This window comes from Rhamphochromis sp. 'chilingali' (assembly GCF_963969265.1).
Source record: "Rhamphochromis sp. 'chilingali' genome assembly, chromosome: 5".
Classification (NCBI taxonomy): domain Eukaryota; kingdom Metazoa; phylum Chordata; class Actinopteri; order Cichliformes; family Cichlidae; genus Rhamphochromis; species Rhamphochromis sp. 'chilingali'.
Genome location: NC_137932.1, coordinates 41,922,212 through 41,945,035, shown reverse-complemented (window position 1 = coordinate 41,945,035; position 22,824 = coordinate 41,922,212). Strand labels below are relative to the sequence as shown.

The following is a 22,824-nucleotide window of genomic DNA, read 5'->3' as shown; positions in this document are numbered from 1 at the left end:
TAGCGCGGCGGTGGGTGTGGATAATTTTGCCGCAAAATACGGCAGAAGGGAGCGGCCGAAGAGTGAACTGTCAAAAGTAAGTACTGAATATTATGTAACTTATTTATGTGCGAATGTTTAATAATGAAGAACATCAAAACGTTACTGTTGGCCACATGTCGGCAAAGTTGTGTGACATTAGTAATGTTTGTACTTTCAGCGTCAGCTTGGTTTTAAAGCCTCTACTTCTAAATATATATATAGTCGACCTTAATCTTACAGAGAATGTGATGATTTTGTGGATAATTAAAGTCAGTCATATATCCACAAACACAACAAGCTGAAAGTCAGTGATGCTGCTCGGTTTGCAGTCCTGAATATCACGGCACAAGCAGGATTCACTGCACTGTTAATGTTAGCTATGTTATATTGCTGCCTCTGTTCGGTGGTGTCGAGCCAAACGGACTTTAACGTGTGTTTGAACGAGCTGACGGTTCACTCGTTAAGCTGAAAGAAAGATGCTTTAATCACAGCAGTCACACATGTGTCCACTGTACCATCTGGAACTCTTCTTGTTTAGCACTCGTAATAACACAAACACTAAATCCTGCTTCTCTGTGCTGTTGTGTAGCAGTGCATACACCTGAGACTGTCACCTGTATGTCTGTCCTGCACTCTCTCTCTGTTTCTTTCTCTCTGATTGTGGAATAAAAGTATGAACATGTGTTTATAAGTTACACTTGTGTTTGAATCCTGCAGCTTATCGCACATTTGATTTCCATGTGTGACAACTGCAAGTGTCCAGAGTGAGGACAGACTGAGGGACCCACTGCTGCACATCATCTGTGAGGCTTTGCAGCCCTGATGATCCACCAGGACAAACTCAACAGTGTGTGAGGAAGAGGAGGAGGAAGAGCCAGCAGCAGCTGATAGATGGAGAGAATAGACAGACTGTTCCCTGTTTGTGAAGGACTGCTAGGAAAGTTTAACATAACTGTCTGTGCTGAATCAGTCTTATTAGGTAATGTTCAAATAATGTTATCATCCCAGTGTTTTCAGTGTGGGAGAAAGTACTCAGAGTACTCAGGGCCTTCAAGCTACACACCATGAAAGGCAGCAACAAGTTTAATGTTCAGAAACCTAAAGTATGTATCAGCAGCAGAATGGAGCTAAAAATAAATGTTTGTTTCAGTTCTATGAAGCTTTGAGTATTTTGGATCAGTAGCTGCTGTGTTTGTTACATCATATTGCTGTAATTGTTTATATGCTTTATATATTCTGAGCTAAGTTGATCTATAGTGTTACATCATATTCTATAAGGATGTTATGTGTTTGTAGACTTTCTGCCCAGTTTGACCCATTTAGCAGATGTCAGCCTGTTTAAGGCTCTGATATCTATTCTGTATGACTTAAAGCAGTTATGACATGGTCTGATTTTCTCACCCAATAAAGGAATATTTCATATATCAGTCGACTCTTCATTCTATCAGAAACAGTTTTCACAGCTCGTACATTTTCTTTTTACACATATATGTAAGCATTGAGCCAAATCTAATGTTGCCAACATATTAAACGAACAATATTTCTCTTATATATAATACATCCGTATACACACTGTCAAAGATACTTGTCTTTGACTGAAGATTTAAGGTGATAGGAAATATAAATAACTGCAACTTGAATCTTTGACCCAGAGTTCAAGCTCACTGCTGTAATACAGGGAGTGCAGAATTATTAGGCAAATGAGTATTTTGTCCACATCATCCTCTTCATGCATGTTGTCTTACTCCAAGCTGTATAGGCTCAAAAGCCTACTACCAATTAAGCATATTAGGTGATGTGCAACTCTGTAATGAGAAGGGGTGTGGTCTAATGACATCAACACCCTATATCAGGTGTGCATAATTATTAGGCAACGTCCTTTCCTTTGGCAAAATGGGTCAAAAGAAGGACTTGACAGGCTCAGAAAAGTCAAAAACAGTGAGATATCTTGCAGAGGGATGCAGCAGTCTCAAAATTGCAAAGCTTCTGAAGCGTGATCATCGAACAATCAAGCGTTTCATTCAAAATAGTCAACAGGGTCGCAAGAAGCGTGTGGAAAAACCAAGGCGCAAAATAACTGCCCATGAACTGAGAAAAGTCAAGCGTGCAGCTGCCAAGATGCCACTTGCCACCAGTTTGGCCATATTTCAGAGCTGCAACATCACTGGAGTGCCCAAAAGCACAAGGTGTGCAATACTCAGAGACATGGCCAAGGTAAGAAAGGCTGAAAGACGACCACCACTGAACAAGACACACAAGCTGAAACGTCAAGACTGGGCCAAGAAATGTCTCAAGACTGGTTTTTCTAAGGTTTTATGGACTGATGAAATGAGAGTGAGTCTTGATGGGCCAGATGGATGGGCCCGTGGCTGGATTGGTAAAGGGCAGAGAGCTCCAGTCCGACTCAGACGCCAGCAAGGTGGAGGTGGAGTACTGGTTTGGGCTGGTATCATCAAAGATGAGCTTGTGGGGCCTTTTCGGGTTGAGGATGGAGTCAAGCTCAACTCCCAGTCCTACTGCCAGTTTCTGGAAGACACCTTCTTCAAGCAGTGGTACAGGAAGAAGTCTGCATCCTTCAAGAAAAACATGATTTCCATGCAGGACAATGCTCCATCACACGCGTCCAAGTACTCCACAGCGTGGCTGGCAAGAAAGGGTATAAAAGAAGAAAAACTAATGACATGGCCTCCTTGTTCACCTGATCTGAACCCCATTGAGAACTTGTGGTCCATCATCAAATGTGAGATTTACAAGGAGGGAAAACAGTACACCTCTCTGAACAGTGTCTGGGAGGCTGTGGTTGCTGCTGCACGCAATGTTGATGGTGAACAGATCAAAACACTGACAGAATCCATGGATGGCAGGCTTTTGAGTGTCCTTGCAAAGAAAGGTGGCTATATTGGTCGCCGATTTGTTTTTGTTTTGTTTTTGAATGTCAGAAATGTATATTTGTGAATGTGGAGATGTTATATTGGTGTCACTGGTAAAAATAAATAATTGAAATGGGTATATATTTGTTTTTTGTTAAGTTGCCTAATAATTCTGCACTCCCTATATATCCTGAAAAAAAAAAAAAAAAAATATATATATATATATATATATAACACCCAGCACGCCCCTGCGGGCGGTTTATCCTTCAAGCTCGGGTCCTCTACCAGAGGCCTGGGAGCTTGAGGGTCCTGCGCAGTATCTTAGCTGTTCCCAGGACTGCGCTCTTCTGGACAGAGATCTCCGATGTTATTCCCGGGATCTGCTGGAGCCACTCGCCTATCTTGGGAGTCACCGCACCTAGTGCTCCGATTACCACGGGGACCACCGTTACCTTCACCCTCCACATCCTCTCAAGCTCTTCTCTGAGCCCTTGGTATTTCTCCAGCTTCTCATGTTCCTTCTTCCTGATATTGCTGTCATTCGGAACCGCTACATCGATCACTACGGCCGTCTTCTTCTGTTTGTCTACCACCACTATGTCCGGTTGGTTAGCCACCACCATTTTGTCCGTCTGTATCTGGAAGTCCCACAGGATCTTAGCTCGGTCATTCTCCACCACCCTTGGGGGCATCTCCCATTTTGACCTCGGGACTTCCAGGTTATACTCGGCACAGATGTTCCTGTACACTATGCCGGCCACTTGGTTATGGCGTTCCATGTATGCCTTGCCTGCTAGCATCTTGCACCCTGCTGTTATGTGCTGGATTGTCTCTGGGGCATCTTTACACAGCCTGCACCTGGGGTCTTGCCTGGTGTGATAGACCCCAGCCTCTATGGATCTTGTGCTCAGAGCTTGTTCTTGTGCTGCCATGATTAGTGCCTCTGTGCTGTCTTTCAGTCCAGCTTTGTCCAGCCACTGGTAGGATTTCTGGATATCAGCCACCTCCTCTATCTGCCGGTGGTACATACCGTGCAGGGGCCTGTCCTTCCATGATGGTTCCTCGTCTCCCTCCTCTTTCTTGGGTTTCTGCTGCCTGAGGTATTCACTCGGTCAGTTGGGGCCATCTTCCCAATGTATTCTTGGATGTTCGTTGTCTCATCCTGGACTGTGGTGCTGACACTCACCAGTCCCCGGCCCCCTTCCTTCCGCTTAGCGTACAGCCTCAGGGTGCTGGACTTGGGGTGAAACCCTCCATGCATGGTAAGGAGCTTTCTTGTCTTTATGTCAGTGGCTTCTATCTCCTCCTTTGGCCAGCCTATTACTCCAGCAGGGTACCTGATCACGGGCAGGGCGTACGTGTTGATGGCCTGGATCTTGTTCTTACCGTTCAGCTGACTCCTCAGGACTTGCCTGACCCTCTGCAGGTACTTGGTGGTTGCAGCTTTTCTAGCGGCCTCTTCATGGTTCCCATTCGCCTGCGGGATCCCCAGGTACTTGTAACTGTCCTCTATGTCTGCAATGTTGCCTTCTGGTAGTTCAATCCCCTCAGTTCTTTTTTTTTTTTTTTGGCCTGTCCCGTTTGGCTGTTTTGCCATCAGAATTGTTGTCTAAAGGCAAAGAAAGATGCCCAACGGATTTACTTTACCAAACTGACCATCCCAGCCTTGCCGTAATGGTCCATTTGATTCACCTTTTATTGTTTATTTTATTTTCACTTACTGAATACGGGACAGACTTGACTGGGGGAAAGAAGGGGAGAAAGAAAGAGGGGAAGAGAAACAGCTGAGAAGAGGGACGGGGGAGAAGGGCAAAAGACAAAAACCAACAGAACGGGCAGAGAAAAAAAAATGCATATATCAATCACCTGGATCACCTGCTGAGAAAGAAAAAAGAAAGCAAGCAGAAGAGAACAAGAGTAATAGAATAAACAACATCACAATGATATATGGGAATATGACAGTAAATACTAAATGTTAAACATTATTGTGCAGCACATAAGATCAACAGAACACAGTGTGCTTTGAGGTAGGAGCCAAAAAGGGTGTAGTTTGTGGGTGTGATCACCCGTGTGTACACCTGTGAGCATGGACGCGCTTGTTTTTTGTTTTTTAAAAGGTTCCTTCATGTAATAATCTGCTAGAGGGTGTGGGGGGGCCACAGCCCCGTCCTCCAGGGCATGAAGCAGGTGTGGAGGAGATCAAAACTCCAGACATCCAGAGGCCCCCAGAACACAAGAGACCAAGGAAGACCAACAGAGGGGCAGCTGCACCACTGTCCCGGAAAGAGCTGAGGAGAGTCCCAGATGAGGGCTCACTCAGCAGCCGCGGAGCAGAAGCCAGGGGGAGTTGCAGTGACGCGCCCGTGAGCTCCGCCGGCAGCCAGCTGCGCCTGAGTGACCGAGCCCCAGGCCGAGAGGCCGGGGGCACCCCACCTCCGAAGTAGCCCGAGCGAGCCCCAGGCTCCAGGCCCCGATAAGCGGCCGCCAAGGAGTGAGCCGGTGTGTACCTGGACGCCCATCCCCGGACACAAAGAACCACCAACGCACCGATGTCTGAGGGAGTCCGCCACTGGCAGGGGAAGTGGTGGTAGGGGGAGATAGGCCTCCAAACCTTGGAGGGCCTGAGATGTCCCCAGAGAGGTGGCGCCTGACACCCAACCTGACATATAGACACAGACATACAGGCACACACAGATACAAACATCCATTCCCACCCTCATGCTCTCATATGCACTTACTCCACACTCAACCAACGTGGAGACAGACATAAAGAGACATTGTACACACGATCACACTCCCCAAGCGTACTCTACAAACCGGGTCTAGGTGCCCCCGCCCCTGGAGGGGGGAACTGCACCCAGACCCAGGTGGTGTTTCCCTTTTCCCTGCGGTGGGGGGAGGCAGACAGATGTTTGTAAAGCATTCCTGCGTTAAGCTTAACAAGCGATATATGGAGCGACTGCTTCTTCTTGCTGCTACTTCAATCATGAAACTGCTTAATGATCAGCTGATCGGCTTTTCTGTCGGGAGTCCATCTCTCTTGTTTGTTTTTGGCCCACTTTGCACCAGAAAGAGGAAACCAGCGGCTGAACAACAGCAGCACATTTAAGCTTGATAAGCTGTTGTTAGAATTTATTTAATATTACTTTCTACACCAGGATCTTTTTCTACGTAGCTGACGGCTGGTAACTGTGCAGGGGCAGATCTAGCAAAGTTTAGCCAGGGGGGCCGATAGGGCAAGAACAGGGAAAAGGGGGCACAAAGACATACTTTTCTTTCTTATTCTCATTTAAAATGTCTAGCTTTTAATAAATAATTATCCAAATCTTACACCCAAAGTTTTAATTTGATGTAAAATGAATAGAAGTCAATTACTGTATATAGTGACTATTAAGTCTAATATATATACCCTAGTAAGCTATAGTACTTTTTCCTTTGGGAAGGTACCATCTGTGCAGTCTGCAATTTTGTTGAAGAAAGATGTTGAATCTATTTAATATTTCTTGAAAAATAATTGATTTCTGTGCATTTTTTTCACACTGCATCAAATTAAGGTTGATTACGTCGATTAAGCATCATGAGGTGGAGCATGAGGGGTGGTTACTATTTTTTATTTATTTATTTTTGTTGTTGCTGGGAGTTGGAACCCTATTAGTTAGGTTGCTTAATATTTACGCTAAGTACTAAATACCAGAATAGGGAGGATGGTGTAGGTTTAAGTTTATTAGATTGATCAGTATTGCTGAACTATGAAATAATTTTTTTTTTGCATACAGGTATAACAGAATAGCTTTAGTGTAGTTGTTGTTTTAAACTTGAGTATGAACTTATACAAAATGCAGCAAGATATTTAAAAAAACAGTTTTGTTGATTAAAAAACACTATATCGGATTCATATCGGTATCGGCAGATATCCAAATTTATGATATCGGAATCGGTATCGGACATAAAAAAGTGGTATCGTGCCATCTCTAGTCATGACAACAATGAATGACCAACAAAACATTTTTTCTCCTTCATTTCTGTCAAATAAAGCTGAATATAACGTTTCTCGCGGTTAGTATCATGGTTGCTAGGCAACCTGAACAGTGCGACGGAGGCTAGACCGTCCCATTTCACAAGCCTCTCACTTCCGCACTTCTCGTACTTGTAGTACGCACCGTACATAGTACGCGTAGTGCGCATACTTCAAACGTGCAGACCCTGAATTGGGACACAGCCAATGTCACAATAGAAAGGTATTCGGTCGTTAAGTGATGACGTGACGAATCTTACTTCCGGGCCTAAAGTAGTCTGCGTTTAATATGGCTTTTGTGTTGTTAACATGTTTAATGTTTTGTATTTTCTTCTATTTAATCTCAAAAAGTTCCTAAAAAAGTCAGTGATCACTGTTGCCCTCCCTCGGCTTTTATTACCGATAATCATTTATTTAAGCTCAGTTTTTAAAACCTTAGGATGTAACTACAGCCCAGCCCATTCAAGGTTCAAGGTCCTTTATTTGTCACATGCATAGTTATACAAGTATAACACACACACACACACGCTCCTGGACATGTGCAAAAATATATATATTTTATATATATATATATATATATAATTAGTATATACATTGGCTGAATGTGCAGTAGTAGCAGCAAGCAGGTGAATTCTGTACATTAATATGAATAGACATCTGACTATTTTACAGGATAGACAATTTAAACCTATTTAAAATTAAAGGAATTTGGAATGTACATTGTGCCTGGGTTTAGAGTGTCTGGAAGAGAGTCCTGTCTCAGTCAATTATAGATGATGTGAGAGGGCGGGTGTGTGTGTTTAGGGCCCGGATGGCTTGGGGATAGAAGCTCCTCTTGAGTCTCTTGAGTCACGATGTCATGTTCTGTGTGAGGATGCTCTCCACAGCGCCTGCATAGAAAATCCTGAGGATCTTTGGAGAGACCCTGAACTTCCTCAGTTGTCGTAGGTGATACAGGCACTGCCTAGCCTTTTTGGTCTGGACCTGAATGTGGGCAGCCCATGTCAGGTCTGAGGAGATGTGGACACCAAGATACTTGAAGGACTGCACCCTCTCCACTGGAGCTCCATTGATGATAATGGGCTTGTAGTCTCTGTGCTGACCCCTTCTGAAGTCCACCACCAGCTCCTTGGTCTTGCCGACGTTCAGCTGGAGGTGGTTGTCCTGGCACCATGATGCCAGATTCCTCACTTTATCCATGTAGACTGCGTCATCGTTGTTGGAGATGGCACCCAACACCACTGTGTCGTCAGCAAACTTCACAATGATGTTGGAGCCATGGGTGGCCACACAGTCTGAAGTGTAGAGGGAGTAGAGCAGTGGCGAGAGGACACATCCCTGAGGTGCTCCTGTGTTGATGGTGATGCTGTTAGAGACGCATCTACCCACCCTCACCACCTGAGTTCTGCCAGTGAGGAAGTCCAACACCCATGCACATAGACAGCTGTTAAGTCCCAGATCCCTGAGCTTTGTAAACAGTCTGCAGGGCACTATTGTGTTAAATGCTGAACTGTAATCAACAAACAGCATTCGCACATAGTTACCCTGTTTCTTGTCCACATGGCTGAGAGTGGTGTGTAGGACGCGGGCGATGGCATCCTCTGTGGATCTGTTGGATCGGTAGGTGAACTGCAGCGGATCTGTGGTGTCTGGGATGGAGGAGGAGATGATATTCTTCAGCAGCCTCTCAAACACCTTCATTACTACCGAGGTCAGTGCAACTGGCCGGTAATCGTTCAGGGATGAGGGTTTGCTGTTCTTGGGCACAGGGATGATGGTGGAACTTTTTTTAAGCATGTGGGGACCACAGACTTCGCCAGGGACTCGTTGAAGATGTAAGTGAACACACCTGCTAGCTGGTCAGCACAGCAGCGCAGCAGACGGCCGGTGATGCCGTCTGGCCCCGCCGCTTTCCTTGTGTTCACTCTCCTCAATGCCGCTCGGACGTCATGCTCCGTGATGCTGGTCACCGGTCTCTCGCTGATGACGTCACTGTCCTCGGTAGTCAGGCGGTAGATAGCATTAGCCGCCTGGCTAACCTCGAAACGGGCGTAGAACTGATTCAGCTCGTTGGTGAATGCAGAGTCGGCGTTGATCGGCGCAGTGTCCCTGGCTTTGTAGTCCGTAATGGTGCGTAGTCCGTGCCACATACTCCGTGTGTCGCCCTGGTGGAAGCGGGACTCCACACGTTCCCGGTACCGGCGTTTGGCATCTCTCACCGCGCGCCGCACGCCGTATGAGGCCGCTTTGTAGGCGCTCATGTATGGCAGCAGTATATGAATATGCAGCAGTATATGAATGACTAACCTCGTATTGTGGATGGATTATCTCAGTTGTTCTCCTGGCTGAAGCATCCTGCCATGCAATTACATTTGTTCCTGACCACCGAGAACACTCACGTTAACTTTTATCGAGTGGAAAAAAAGTTAGCTTGTTTATATTATGCTAACATAGCTGTGTCGCTAGCGGTCACGTAGCACATCATTATATACCAGCTAGCTAAACTTCAGTAACCCTACAAACGTCACTGCTGTTTCGTTTTCTGTCTTCATTTATGTTGGAAGTGATAGCAGAGCTGTACGTTTGAATTGTTTCCAAAACCCCGCCGTCAGGACATGCTATATTGTATTTAGATAGAAGCTAGCGAGCTAACTTCCTGCTAACTTCTAACTCCATTAAATGTCATAAATTCCGTTTTCATGGATGCTTGGATGTTAAACTCAATTGTTACACCTGGTAGAGCAGAACGCTGATCATTTTATTAAAGATGTGAGACTTTAGATAGTTTTTCAACTCTCAGTAATACCATAGTAATCGTTTGATATATGGAGCTGCAGCAGAGTTTAGGCCCAGACACGGCTGGTGACGTCAGACTTAACGACCGGATAGTAATCATCCACAACTATTTTCAGAAATAGTTTAAGGATTCAGAAAGTTTATTCATGCAGGCCCATATGACAGAGAATGTGCATCTTCTTTTTGTTTTCATATTTTAATTTATATTTAAAAGGAAAAAGCTGAAAATTTAAATAGTTAAAAGTTGAAATGTGAATAGTTGGTTTTTGTATTATATGATTTATTTATTACATTTTATGTGAATAAATAAAAGTATATTTACGGTGGCCCCTAGAGACAAAGCACGTACAAACTTCAAACACGTAAAAACTCAAAACACGTACAAAAGACAACAGTATGCTCCAGGATGCTAGGCGCAGTGTTGAACTTTTGTTACCTAGTGCCAGCAAGCCAGCAAGTACCAACAACCGGATTTGGTGTGTGGTAGTAACAGGTAAATGAACATTTTTTTTAAATTATTTGAATATATATGAATGCTTGTGTATAAATACACAAATAATACACATATGCTTTCAATTGTGTAATTTAAGTGATCTAGGTAGCTCTGTTTTGGAAGTTCAGTTAACGTTAGAAATGTGTTTTGGAATTTGTACGTGTCTTGTCTCTAGGGGCCACCGTATACATTTATATATAAACATATATAAGTAAAACAACTTTTTTTTACATTAGTAATTCCTTTTGTGCATAATTTTATATTATTGTTAATAATAAATTAATTAAAGCAACCAAACAACCTGAAGATCTGGTTCGGAGCCGAAAGATTCGGCTCTTTCAGCTCGGCTCACTAAAAAGACCCGGAAATCCCATCACTACTAGCATACCTATCTGGCATACTTACAGTTTTTACGCTTGCATGGACCTCACGGTCAGGGGCGCCGTAAGGGGGAGAAAAGTGATGTCTAACTAGTAAACAGTAGACTAGTCAACTAGTCTTTTTTTAGTATTAAAATTATTACAATAATTAACCGTCACAATAATCAGGTTGCTTTATTTTTGGCAATAAAAAATAAAATCCAGTCACCCTCTGACCCAGCCGCCCCCCCCCTCCTTATTTCATGATTTGGTTTGGTCCAGGTGCACCGGAGGGAAGAGTCTCTCCATTGAAAACTTATGTCCAGTTTCAAAAAAGAAATTAAGATAGGTGGAAATTAAACTCATAACAAAGTCCATATGAAAGAAACTGCTTGACTTTCCTAGTATTAGTTAGCTTACTTCATTTCTAACAGAAAATAATGTGTTTGTGTTCCTTTAGCCAACGTGTAATTGGTGCAGGCAGATCCTCCGCACATACAGTGGGGCAAAAAAGTATTTAGTCAGCCACCGATTGTGCAAGTTCCCCCACTTAAAATGATGACAGAGGTCAGTAATTTGCACCAGAGGTACACTTCAACTGTGAGAGACAGAATGTGGAAAAAAAAAATCCATGAATCCACATGGTAGGATTTGTAAAGAATTTATTGGTAAATTAGGGTGGAAAATAAGTATTTGGTCACCTCAAACAAGGAAAATCTCAGGCTCTCACAGACCTGTAACGTCTTCTGTAAGAAGCTTTTCTGTCCCCCACTCGTTACCTGTATGAATGGGACCTGTTTGAACTCATCATCTGTATAAAAGACACCTGTCCACAGCCTCAAACAGTCAGACTCCAAACTCCGCCATGGCCAAGACCAAAGAGCTTTCGAAGGACACCAGGAAAAGTATTGTAGACCTGCACCAGACTGGGAAGAGTGAATCTACAATAGGCAAGCAGCTTGGTGTGAAAAAATCAACTGTGGGAGCAATCATCAGAAAATGGAAGACATACCCCAGATAGCAAGGAAACATTGAAACAATGTTGAGTCAATATCAGGCTGTGTCATTGAATCAACGTTGAAGTGTGACGTTGACCTAACGTCACTCTTGCACCCTTTTTTAACGTTGAAACAACGTCAGGTTTTGATGTTGAATCAATGTTGAAACCTGACATTGATTCAACGTTGTATTTTCTAATACTGCTGACATTGAAACAATGTCAGATTCTGATATTGAAACACTGTTGAGCTATGGTGTTGATTTTCCACCTCTTTCGCACAGTTGCTTTTTATTAAAACAACAGTTAAATCATGACTGGAAATCTACCTTTCTTTATAGGTATTTTAACCAATACTAAACTACTGCATGTTTCCATCAATACTTAAACCACCTAAACACATAATTGTACTTATTCCTTAAATTGGACACCCTTTATAAAAAAAAACCCAAATGTCTCACAATGTATCATGTCAATATTAATATCCTAAAATAAGAAAGCATTGCATGTGATGTAACAGAGAAAAAAAAAAGGTCAATAGTCATGTTTCGTTTGCTAAATACTTTATTAAAAGACAGTTTCCTATTTACATTTATATGTTTCACAGAAGTTTGTAATTTTTTACTCTGGGATGGGGATGCATGATGTGCGTCCTGCACCACCCAAACGATCTGGGGCGTATCGGAGCCATTTCTGCACTGCTTGCGCAAAGACAAACTCGGACATAGAGTTTGCCCCTAACTGCTGCGTCAGGCCATCTAGGACAAAAATACACACACACACACACACACACACAAACAAAAAAAGTGAATTAGAGCACGTGAATAAGCTCTTGTTAACTGTCTTCAGCGGGGAGAAAGTATGTAAACTCCTAGGCTGATAAACATGAAAGTCACCAGGCGTAAATCTGCAAACTGCCGCATTTGATTCCCAAAGAGCTATGAGCGGAAAAAGTGATAAGTCTTAGCATGGTGTGCCGTGTATCCTTTAAAACAAAATAAACATGGGGTCCTCGGGCTGTACAAACTACAACCCGAGGACTAAACAAGCCAAAGACCAAAGACTCCATCTCCAGATTAACCGGACATGAAAGTCTTGTTATTAAGAAAGACAAAGTAATATAGCAAAAAAACAGTAAAACTTACCAAATATGCATTTGCAGAGCGCTGTATCTTTAAATGCCATTTTTTGCTTTGTCTGGTCCTTGGTTTTTTTCCCTGCCCAGTTTAGTACCGAGGCCAGCTCGTTTGTAATGGCATAAGCCATTACACGGCGGACTCGCACCTCCAGTGTGGTCCTTCCAATCAAGGCAAAGCGTCTCACCTATAGACACATTTTAAGAGATGGAATTAGCGTGTCTCATGTCTTAAATGTGTATGCAAGTGCTTGTGTGTTTAATCAACAAGCCGTTGTTATGTATTTAAATCACATCTGACAGCTATTACACTTTATAGTTACAAAGTGTATATAACCTTTATATACTTACCATTGCCTTATTTGCCTCTTGTGAGTGAAGAGCTGGCTCTGCATTGTTTAGCTCCTCAATGTTGTGCAAGGGCAAATCCAGAGGCAGTACCCCAGCATCTACCGATTCATTGCAGCCGGTATTGCGGATGGCTCTGACCTCCTCACGGAGTTCGTTAACAGCTCTCGTCAGGTCTGACAGAAAAAGATAATTTTTTTTAAGTATTTAAGAATACAGACAACTTGTCAAAAGTTTCCTTGTGTCACACACAGATATGTACAAAGACACTAGACAGTATTTTATTACCTGGTATTTTCACTCGAGGGGCCTGGGGAAACCATTTTTTGGTGGGCTGCTCATCCTCTGAGTCACTATATGTGTACAGGGGATTTGGTCTAAAGAAAAAAAGTTGAAAACGGTCATAAGTAATTACAAATGTGCTTTTGGAATATTTTTTCCTAAAGTTACAGTTTAATTTATAACAACACACACAGGAAACGGAGATGTGCAAGAAGGTACAGTATACAATGAATTTTTGAAGTGCACAAGTGTACACGGCTTTGCATTTATAAAAAGTTTACAAGCTTCCACTTTTTGGACTATATTATGTGGTGATATTGCAGGTATGCAAGCACCACAGATATGTACAAAAGACAAGATCATAAATTCTTAGCAATCACAGATATGTTTGTGAAATAAAAAAAGTTTTACTTGTGCTTTCTTTTATGACTGGTCTGAGTTTCAGCTTCGGACTGAAGGTCAGACATATCACAATGTTCACTTAGATATTTCTGAAGACTGCGTTCTGCTTTGTGAAATGTGTCTGGAAGTACAAACACAATGTATGGCCAGACATAAATTAGGACATGAAAAACTTGTTATTGTTACATTTATACAACACCAATCCAGATGATACCCACCATGGCTTATTAGAAGTCGGACTGGTGCATAGGTGAGCCATGTTGAACCAGGATGAACTCTCCTCTTTACTGCATCGTGGATCCTGAATGTGTCTCACAGAGGATATGGAGGCCATGACAATTTCTCCCCATTTATCCATGAACTAGGGACTATTTCTGTACCACCAGTGCTGAACAATGCACCAGTCTTTCATTTTTATCTTTTTTTTAATTTGGAGTCCTTTTTTGCCCTGTCTAGGATAAACAGGAAACAGATAATTACAATATATTTCATAGTCACTACAAAACTTGATCTATTGATTAAACTAAATAATAAATAATAGCTTAAAATGTATATAGGCAACAATTACAAGCAAACCCGTATATGTAAGCATTTAAACACTGAAGATAATAACATTAACAGTATTTTGTCTAAGTCTGCCATTGTAGGAATTCATGGCACCGAGTAGGGCTGGGTATCGTCACTGATTTCTAGAATCGATTCAATTCCGATTCACAAGGTCCCAAATCGATTCGATCCACGATTCGATTTAATTCGATTCGATTCGATTTAAATCTGGGAAATTTTGACAGTCAGAAGTATAATTCAGATCAGTACATTTACATATTTTTGTATCTATAAAAAGGAAGCTGACACTCGCAAGACTTTATCCAAGGTGTGAGCATCACAGCAGATGCCTTTGTGTCAAAGTAGCTGAAGATAAAACACAGAAAAACATGAAGGTGATTTTCCTGGCCTGGGATTTTATAAAAATATTCTGCAGTACATCAAAAACGAAAGAAAACCATTAATTAATGAACATTACCTCTGACGTTACAGCGGTTTTATTAGACACACGGCTAAGCATTTTGCATTTTGAATAATATTAAAAAGTTTAAATTTGTTCAGTATTGAACAGCAGAAATGAGGTTTTCTTTTCGGAAGAATGTAAAAGGGAAAAAAACAGCGGCCGACAGCCTGTAAACAGCGGTAGACTTGTGCGTAACAAGCAAGCGAATAATGAAGAAAGCGAAACTGTTCGAGAGAGAGGGTGGGGGGGTGGGGGGGGGGGGGGAGAGAGAGAGAGCTGCGCATCGCAATGGAAGCAAAACAGTAAAAGAGTGAATTCATGACGATGTTTATGTGAAGCGTTTGGATCTTCTTTTGCTGCTGGTTCGGTCAATATTGTTTGGAGAGACATCAAACTAACAGCTTTAGAATCAGCGCATAAAGGGTGTGAACACAAAGCGCGGACCCGGATCAGCGAGCTGTCGGCTTTCAGCCCCGACTGTGAGAAAGGCGACATCTAACTGATTCTGATCTGCGGGTCGCGCTGTGTGTTTAAGTCTATGTGCAGAATCCCTGTACCTGCTCTCATTTACTGTTTGGTGGTTCTTGAAATTTTGTGAGATGTCACCAGAGATTCTGGCATTTCGGACAAAATAAATTTATATTAAAAAATCGATTCAGGATTTTAATGAATCGATTTTACGTTATCCAAGCCAGAATCGATTTTAATCGATGAATCGATTATAAAAACCCACCCCTAGCACCGAGACAAAAACTTGGCGCACAGTGTGGCGTCAAAATAGGCGCACACCTTTGACGCTGCGTTTTCTCCGTCTTCCTCGTCCACACGTAAATGCTAAACGCAGTTTACGTGTGGACAAAAGGTGCAAACGCAAGTTAGGTGAGCGTGCAGCGTAAAGTTTGAATTGAGTGCGAATCGAAGCGGGTGCTCTCCAATCATTAAAAGTAACAAAGTCATTGAACACATTTATACAGTTACCTTTACGTTTATCAATCATATATCACAGATTTAAAAATTTTTGTAGTACTATGCTAAAAAGCAACTACAGAGCGAAAGTCTGGGTCAAGCGCCGAGGCGACGGCAAGAACAAAGGAACCCTCGAAGCGTTAAAGCTAGCTTTGTAAGGGAATATAACGGAAAAGTATGAAACGAAAATGTTTTCTTTCTTGATAGACTTTGTTTGCAGTGCAATTTATTTGTTGCCGGATTGTAAGAAGAAAGTAGACACAATTTCGGGCTCCCACATTTTATCCGAAACTTTACATTAACAAGTTTGTTTTGTTTTTTTTACTGTTATTCAAATGCAACCGTGGAAATAACTAATAGAACAAAAGTCATTCATTCTTACCTTATACTAATCGTGGTGCAGGCCAGTGCAGTGCATGAACTTATACCTTCTCCGGTCAATTCCGCTAAGAGTAAATCTAATGTCCCGCTCTACAAGCTCTACAACCAAGACAATGGTTACCTGGAGGGATGTACCAATGTGATAGGGGTGCTGCGGAATAGTCCAAGTGGTAGCAGCTTTAATTTCCCGCTCAACCATAAATCGATGGTTTTTCAACGTGATTGTTGTCACCTTGTCAACTATACATAGATCAACAATCAACGATGACAGAACAACAGTGAATCAATGTTATTTCAATGTCAGTGTAAGGTTTCATCAGTATTTCAATGTTGTTTCAACATTGGTTTTGTGTTGACATTTCAATCCTGACGATTCTGATGGTTCAGATGGAAAATCAACATCTGTTCAATGTCTCCTTGCTATCTGGGACAAGACCACTGATAATCTCCCTCGATCTGGGGCTCCACGCAAGATCTCATCCCGTGGGGTCAAAATGATCATGAGAACGGTGAGCAAAGATCCCAGAACCACACGGGGGGACCTGGTGAATGACCTGCAGAGAGCTGGGACCAAAGTAACAAAGGTCACCATCAGTAACACACTACAACGGCAGGGAATCAAATCCCGCAGTGCCAGACGTGTTGCGCTGCTGAAGCCAGTGCATGTCCAGGCCCGTCTGAAGTTTGCCAGAGAGCACATGGATGATACAGCAGAGGATTGGGAGAATGTCATGTGGTCAGATGAAACCAAAGTAGAACTTTTTGGTATAAACTCAACTCGTCGTGTTTGGAGGAAGAAGAATACTGAGTTGCATCCCAAGAACACCATACCTACTGTGAAGCATGGGGGTGGAAACATCATGCTATGGGGCTGTTTTTCTGCCAAGGGGACAGGACGACTGATCCGTGTTAAGGACAGAATGAATGGGGCCATGTATCGTGAGATTTTGAGCCAGAACCTCCTTCCATCAGTGAGAACTTTGAAGATGAAACGAGGCTGGGTCTTCCAACATGACAATGATCCAAAACACACCGCCCGGGCAACAAAGGAGTGGCTCCGTAAGAAGCATTTGAAAGTCCTGGAGTGGCCTAGCCAGTCTCCAGACCTCAACCCCATAGAAAATCTGTGGCGGGAGTTGAAAGTCCGTGTTGCTCGGCGACAGCCCCAAAACATCACTGCTCTCGAGAAGATCTGCATGGAGGAATGGGCCAAAATACCAGCTACTGTGTGTGCAAACCTGGTAAAGACCTATAGTAAACGTTTGACCTCTGTTATTGCCAACAAAGGTTATGTTACAAAGTATTGAGTTGCATTTTTGTTATTGACCAAATACTTATTTTCCACCCTGATTTACCAATAAATTCTTTACAAATCCTACCATGTGGATTCATGGATTTGTTTTTCACATTCTGTCTCTCACAGTTGAAGTGTACCTCTGGTGCAAATTACTGACCTCTGTCATCATTTTAGGTGGGGGAACTTGCACAATCGGTGGCTGACTAAATACTTTTTTGCCCCACTGTATGTTTAATCACTAATCTGACGACCTGGTGCCACGGCAAACCTCTGGCTCAGCTGTCCCACGCATCTCCCCAAACTCACACTCATGACAGTGAACCAGCCCCACTGATATCCGAAGAAATAGGTGAGTTCAGGGTAATGTTTTTTTTCTACACACTATAAGCCAGTGTGTATTGCTCTGGATATATTTTGCACACTGCCAATGATTGTTAGGCATATAAATATATATATGTGTATATATATATATGTGTGTATATATATATATGGGCACGGCACCCGTGCCCATGACTGACTTTGTCAGAGTGCATTTCCCCCACCTATAACCTATAGCTCAGTGGAATAATGTGAAATGCCTCACTTGTTTGCATGAGTGCGTCCTCGTGCACTAGACAAACAAAACAGGGAACTCCCTATGAGTGACATCTAAATCACTGAGATTCAATCGATCCCACTTTATTAAATTGAAGTTTTCAGCCATGAAAGCCTTTAAACTTGTAGCAAATGTAGCAGAAAAATGGTCTTTCTCTTTTGATCTATAAGCCATTAGCCCTTCTGAATTTAGGACAGAAAACACAAAAACGCATTCCCGGTTGAAAAATTCAAACCTTGGTTTAAAACAGGATATTAGTCATCCTTAGCATTGGTCTTCACCAGCCTGAGCGTTCGACTCATCCTGGTGACCGGAATGCATTTAAAATGCCAAATATTCCCAACTGCACACCTGCTGGAGGTATTGGAAAGCATAAAAGGAAATGAGAAATGAAATAGAAACAGTTTCCATCACAGGATAAATAACTTGGAGAAAAGGTTATATGAGAATTACACTGAAAAACATCAAACTAGACCTGCAAATGTAAATTTTCTTTTAATCCACTATGACCAGTTTTAAATTTCTTGCACTGAGTTGTTTCAGCTTCCTGTCACCTGCTTGCACTGTTACAAGATTAATTTCTTAATCCTTCCTAATACTTTCACTTGCAGGCATTTTTAAGACAGGCAAGTGGCTTGCCCACTGCATGGCTGTTCCAATATTAATTGACTGCTGACAACTTTTTCTCATTGATGTAATGGATTCTCCAGATTGACTGTGAGCAGACTCGTGATGCCATGTAAACTATATTGTAAAGGCTGGGGAATTAACCATGATGTATATGATCCCAATTAGTACTTATCACCATTACTTTGAGCACTGCAATCCTGTGAGGAGGATTTAAAACGATCATTGTCAGTCAGTTTGAGGGAAGTTGAAAAGTGACGCTGTCTCCTGCCCATCAGTCGGTCAACTTTAGCTGTAAGAGATATGGGGGGGAAAATGCATCGGAATAAAATGTGGTGTTAGTGCGAAAGGATAAGTCAGCATTTTCTTTCACTGTGCTGTGGCTTAATAACGTTGCGCTGCTGTGGCTGAGGGTGATGATTAGATGCAAAGGTGAAAATCTAAGATGGTGGAAAAACTAACAAACCAATATATATTCATGAGGTTAATTAGAGGATGTGCTATAATGATGCCTTTTTGTTATTGGGTTCTTTGTCAAATGGAAACTGGCACTAAAAAGTGTCAGATTGCAAATCAATGCCAATTATATCAATATATTATGATTCAATAATATTTTTTGGTTGGTTTGTGATGTTGCTGAACTGCTGTGAATTAAAGATAACATGAGTCGTGGTGGCAGCTTTTGGGTAAATATGCACAAATTCATAATGTTGGCTGTCAGTTGTGGATCTCTTTCCGGCGGCGACCAAGACAAAAAAGTTTTCATGAAAAAAAGCATAATAACAATAGAAAGAGTTCATTTCTGTTAGTAAATTGTTCACATAATGAGTACTTGGAGGAAAACAAAGCACATTTTAACCATCACGAAAGCCTAATCATAGCTCACAGAGCACAGCGTTGCTGCTAAAACGGTGTATTAATATCACGGATATCACATTTTGTGAAGTGATTTAATTGTAAGTAAATAAATACAAGATTAACATTTTAGTCAGCATTTCGACGTATTTGTTTAAGATTTGATTATATTCATCATGCAGTAAATAAAACGGCGATACTTTATTTCTGTAGCTTTTTCTTTTTCTTTAAGCATCTCTGATTCCTCGCAGATGTTAAATTAAGCCATTAATCAGATATGTTTCTGGTGGAGGTGGGAATTTTAAAATAAATAAAACACACGCTGATTGCTCACTGATTTACTATTGTGTTTCACAATTGGTGTTGTTATATCACTTTCAACCATCAAGTGGCTTGTAAACCAGCTCATGCCCAAATCATGCACGCGAGCAGCATTTCAGGGCTGTATAATCACCTTGCTTATTATTCAGAGTAGTCTATCCAGTGTTGATTAATGCTTCTGAGCAAATATGTACAGAGGGCCTGGTTAATCTGCAGCACTGTTTTAATCAAGTGGACCTTTGTTTTTGTCCAGCCGTCTAGTTTGTCCAGCAGACGTAGGCTCTCACACGGTCGTTACGTATCGCTCACAGCACAGAATTTCTGCAGAGTAAAATTTTTGTTTGGCTTGACTGCTTTCTACTTCCACCCACTCTCCTCTGTAACATCACCCTTTACCTCTTCCCTTACTCATCTGTCTGTATGTTTCCTCCCTCCTCTGTTCGGAGACTAGCCACTAATCCTCGGAGCATTTTATCATGCAGTGCTGACAGTGGGTACTCCTGTCAGCTGACCTGACCCCAGCGGACCTCTGCCGCTATCGACCAAGTGACCCAGTGTACTGCTGAGGGAAAACAACATTTCCTGCAACTGCAGAGGGGTCCCCGAGCAGCGAGAGAGGAGCCGGCAATGTGACTGACACAGGGTGACAAACACTTTGAACTCAGACAACAGGAAATTAATGCATGGAGCGCCGCTCAAGGCACAGCGCATTGCATGCGGCACACTTAAATTGACACGTCTATCCAGATGACACATGTTGATACTGTGGCTGTGGCCTCAGTTTCACTTGTGAGTCTCTGCATCTGGTTCTCCTCCAATACTGCTGGCACACTGGCCACATAAAGACAGGCCCTGCAGATACTGGAGCCGCCCTGTGAATACAAATGTAAGTGGCTTAGTCTTTTTTTTATTTTTTGCATCCAAAAACAAATCTCAATATGGCATCAGCAACTTGAAACTCAATGTGAAAATAGGATTGGCATTTGTGCTACTAAATGACCCCATTTAAAATCACTGAATGCAGGGGTTGCAGTTAGCTTGTGTGGGCAGTGATGGTATCTGTTATTTTAGCCTGGGGGGAGGTGGGGGGGGGTTCTGGAATTTAAGTGCTTAATCTTGTCTGCCTACTGAACCAAAAAGAAAATCTGTTTGTTAGACTACATCTACATGATGGTGTCTATTTTTTAAACTGCAGGTTTTGTGTGGAAGCAAATTGTGTCCTGTTGTAGGTGGTTTCAGTGGCGACATTAGCCATCAATGAAACAAGAAGGTATAAATAGATTCATCTCACCTTCTTCCCCCTATTCCAGTTGAGCCATTGAGAACACTGGGTATCAAAGTCAAAACATGGTTGTTTGCATGGCTGTTATGTCCACTAGTCCACATGACTTCACAGCCACACAGTATCCGATCTCCAGTGGCCAAGCTAACGTACAAGGGCAGAGACTCATTTTACTGTTGGACACAAAACAAACAGAGACATTTCCCGCAATTCCTGAAAAGGGACATCAAAGGTTGCGCCCAAAGTGCAGATGTGTTAAGAGTATATACCTATACCAGTAAGCTTTTATGCATTCGATTACCTAAATTTCCTGTATGCCATGCCCACACCACTGTTTTAGATAACTGGTGTCAGAGCTATGTAGTATGAACATGCCTTTACACTTTTCCACATGATTTCTTCTTCCTGATCTTAATCTCAATATTGCACTGCTGACATACATAAATATTTGATTTTTTTAACGTTTCTTTCAAGTTGCACCAGCCTGACTGCATTTAAAGCACAAAAAATTCAGCCATCCAGCTGTTCTTCCTTTATCAGCCGAAGAACTGACTTCACCGAGCTACCCAGTCACAGCTATGAGCCATAACGTCGAAGTGAGTCGTAATGTGGTTCATACTTGATATCACCTTCAAGCTGAAAAGCCCTGATGTACTCAAGACAACACAACCATCGAGCATCTGTTGGAATCCCCCAGGCTCTGCTTTAACTTAGTTGAAGAGTACATGTGCAGCGAGGAAATATTGCATTTCCCCAAAAGCCAGACAGCAAAATGAACATTTGCCATAATGATTGCATTACAGTGTAGGCTTATGCATTTAATTACAACATCAGGCCTGAGTCGCTTATTAAAATGATATGAAAGCGAGGACCTTTGCAGCCAGGCTGTACACAAAAGGTAAAACTAATCAATCAGGTGGAGGCACGAGCGTATTCCATTACACTTATTGAAATACATTCATAATAAAAGTCTATTTCCAGGGCTTTTGCTAGAACATGTAATAGGCACCATTCATAGAGCTGAGTGTCAATACTATGATTATCACAAATAAGCGCAAAGTAATTTATCCTTCTGAATTAACGGAGAAATGACTTGGAAGGCGGAAGCGTGCCTGACATTAGACCATCTGATCATTTATGATTGTTGGGGATCTGAAACCCCAGCTCAGGTATCATTAATTGCTTGTCCTCCCTTTTTCAGTCAACATAATGCTTTTCTCTGTTCCTATCTGCAATGTGATCCATTGAATCTGAGATGTAATTTACATGATTGACAAGACATTTTATTGTCGTTTCAGACATAAGAAGTTTAAAGAGAGGCTTTAAAGGTCATGCTGTGGGTAGATTTCAGGGCTTTCCTCTAAGGATGCAACAATGGCACTGCATATAATAGCACCATCCAGCCACTAGCAAAAGTAATGTGTTGGGCTTGGTTTAAAGTACAGAAACGACTCGGACACCCTTTATTTATATTCTTGTACAATGATGACAATTGAAACATTTCACCAGTGCCATTCTAAACTGTGGCCCTTTACTTTAAGGTGTATTTGCACATAGTCAGGCAACAAAGTAGCTCCGTGTGCCGTTATTGGCCAAGAGTAAAACGAGAAAACAAAAGATGTTGATATGAATCAGAGAAGTGCGATGGATTCCTAGAACTGCATTCTCATTTTAATAAAATGAAATCAGATTAGATCTCACAACACTTCACTCATGCTATATTGAAACTGACCTACAGTTCAGTCGACATTAAATTATAGAGCATACTGTATA

At 42.2% G+C, this 22,824-nt stretch overlaps 1 protein-coding gene across 2 annotated transcripts; it reads right to left on the bottom strand.

Moving 5' to 3' along the window:
* Nucleotides 1–12,097: 12,097 nt before the first annotated feature.
* LOC308397332 (uncharacterized protein) lies at nt 12,098–16,193 on the bottom strand. Of its 2 annotated transcripts, XM_080883187.1 has the most exons (7): nt 16,076–16,193; nt 13,937–14,170; nt 13,728–13,839; nt 13,323–13,411; nt 13,038–13,210; nt 12,697–12,874; nt 12,098–12,309 (listed from the first exon to the last, which is right to left on the bottom strand). In XM_080883187.1, the coding sequence occupies exons 3-7, from the start codon at nt 13,781–13,783 to the stop codon at nt 12,173–12,175; spliced, it is 633 nt and encodes a 210-aa protein (XP_080739313.1). In that variant the 5' UTR covers nt 13,784–13,839; nt 13,937–14,170; nt 16,076–16,193; the 3' UTR covers nt 12,098–12,172. The 2 variants fall into 2 exon arrangements, with proteins under 2 accessions (XP_080739313.1, XP_080739312.1); XM_080883186.1 differs by lacking the exon at nt 16,076–16,193 and having other exon boundaries at nt 13,937–14,901.
* Nucleotides 16,194–22,824: the final 6,631 nt, after the last annotated feature.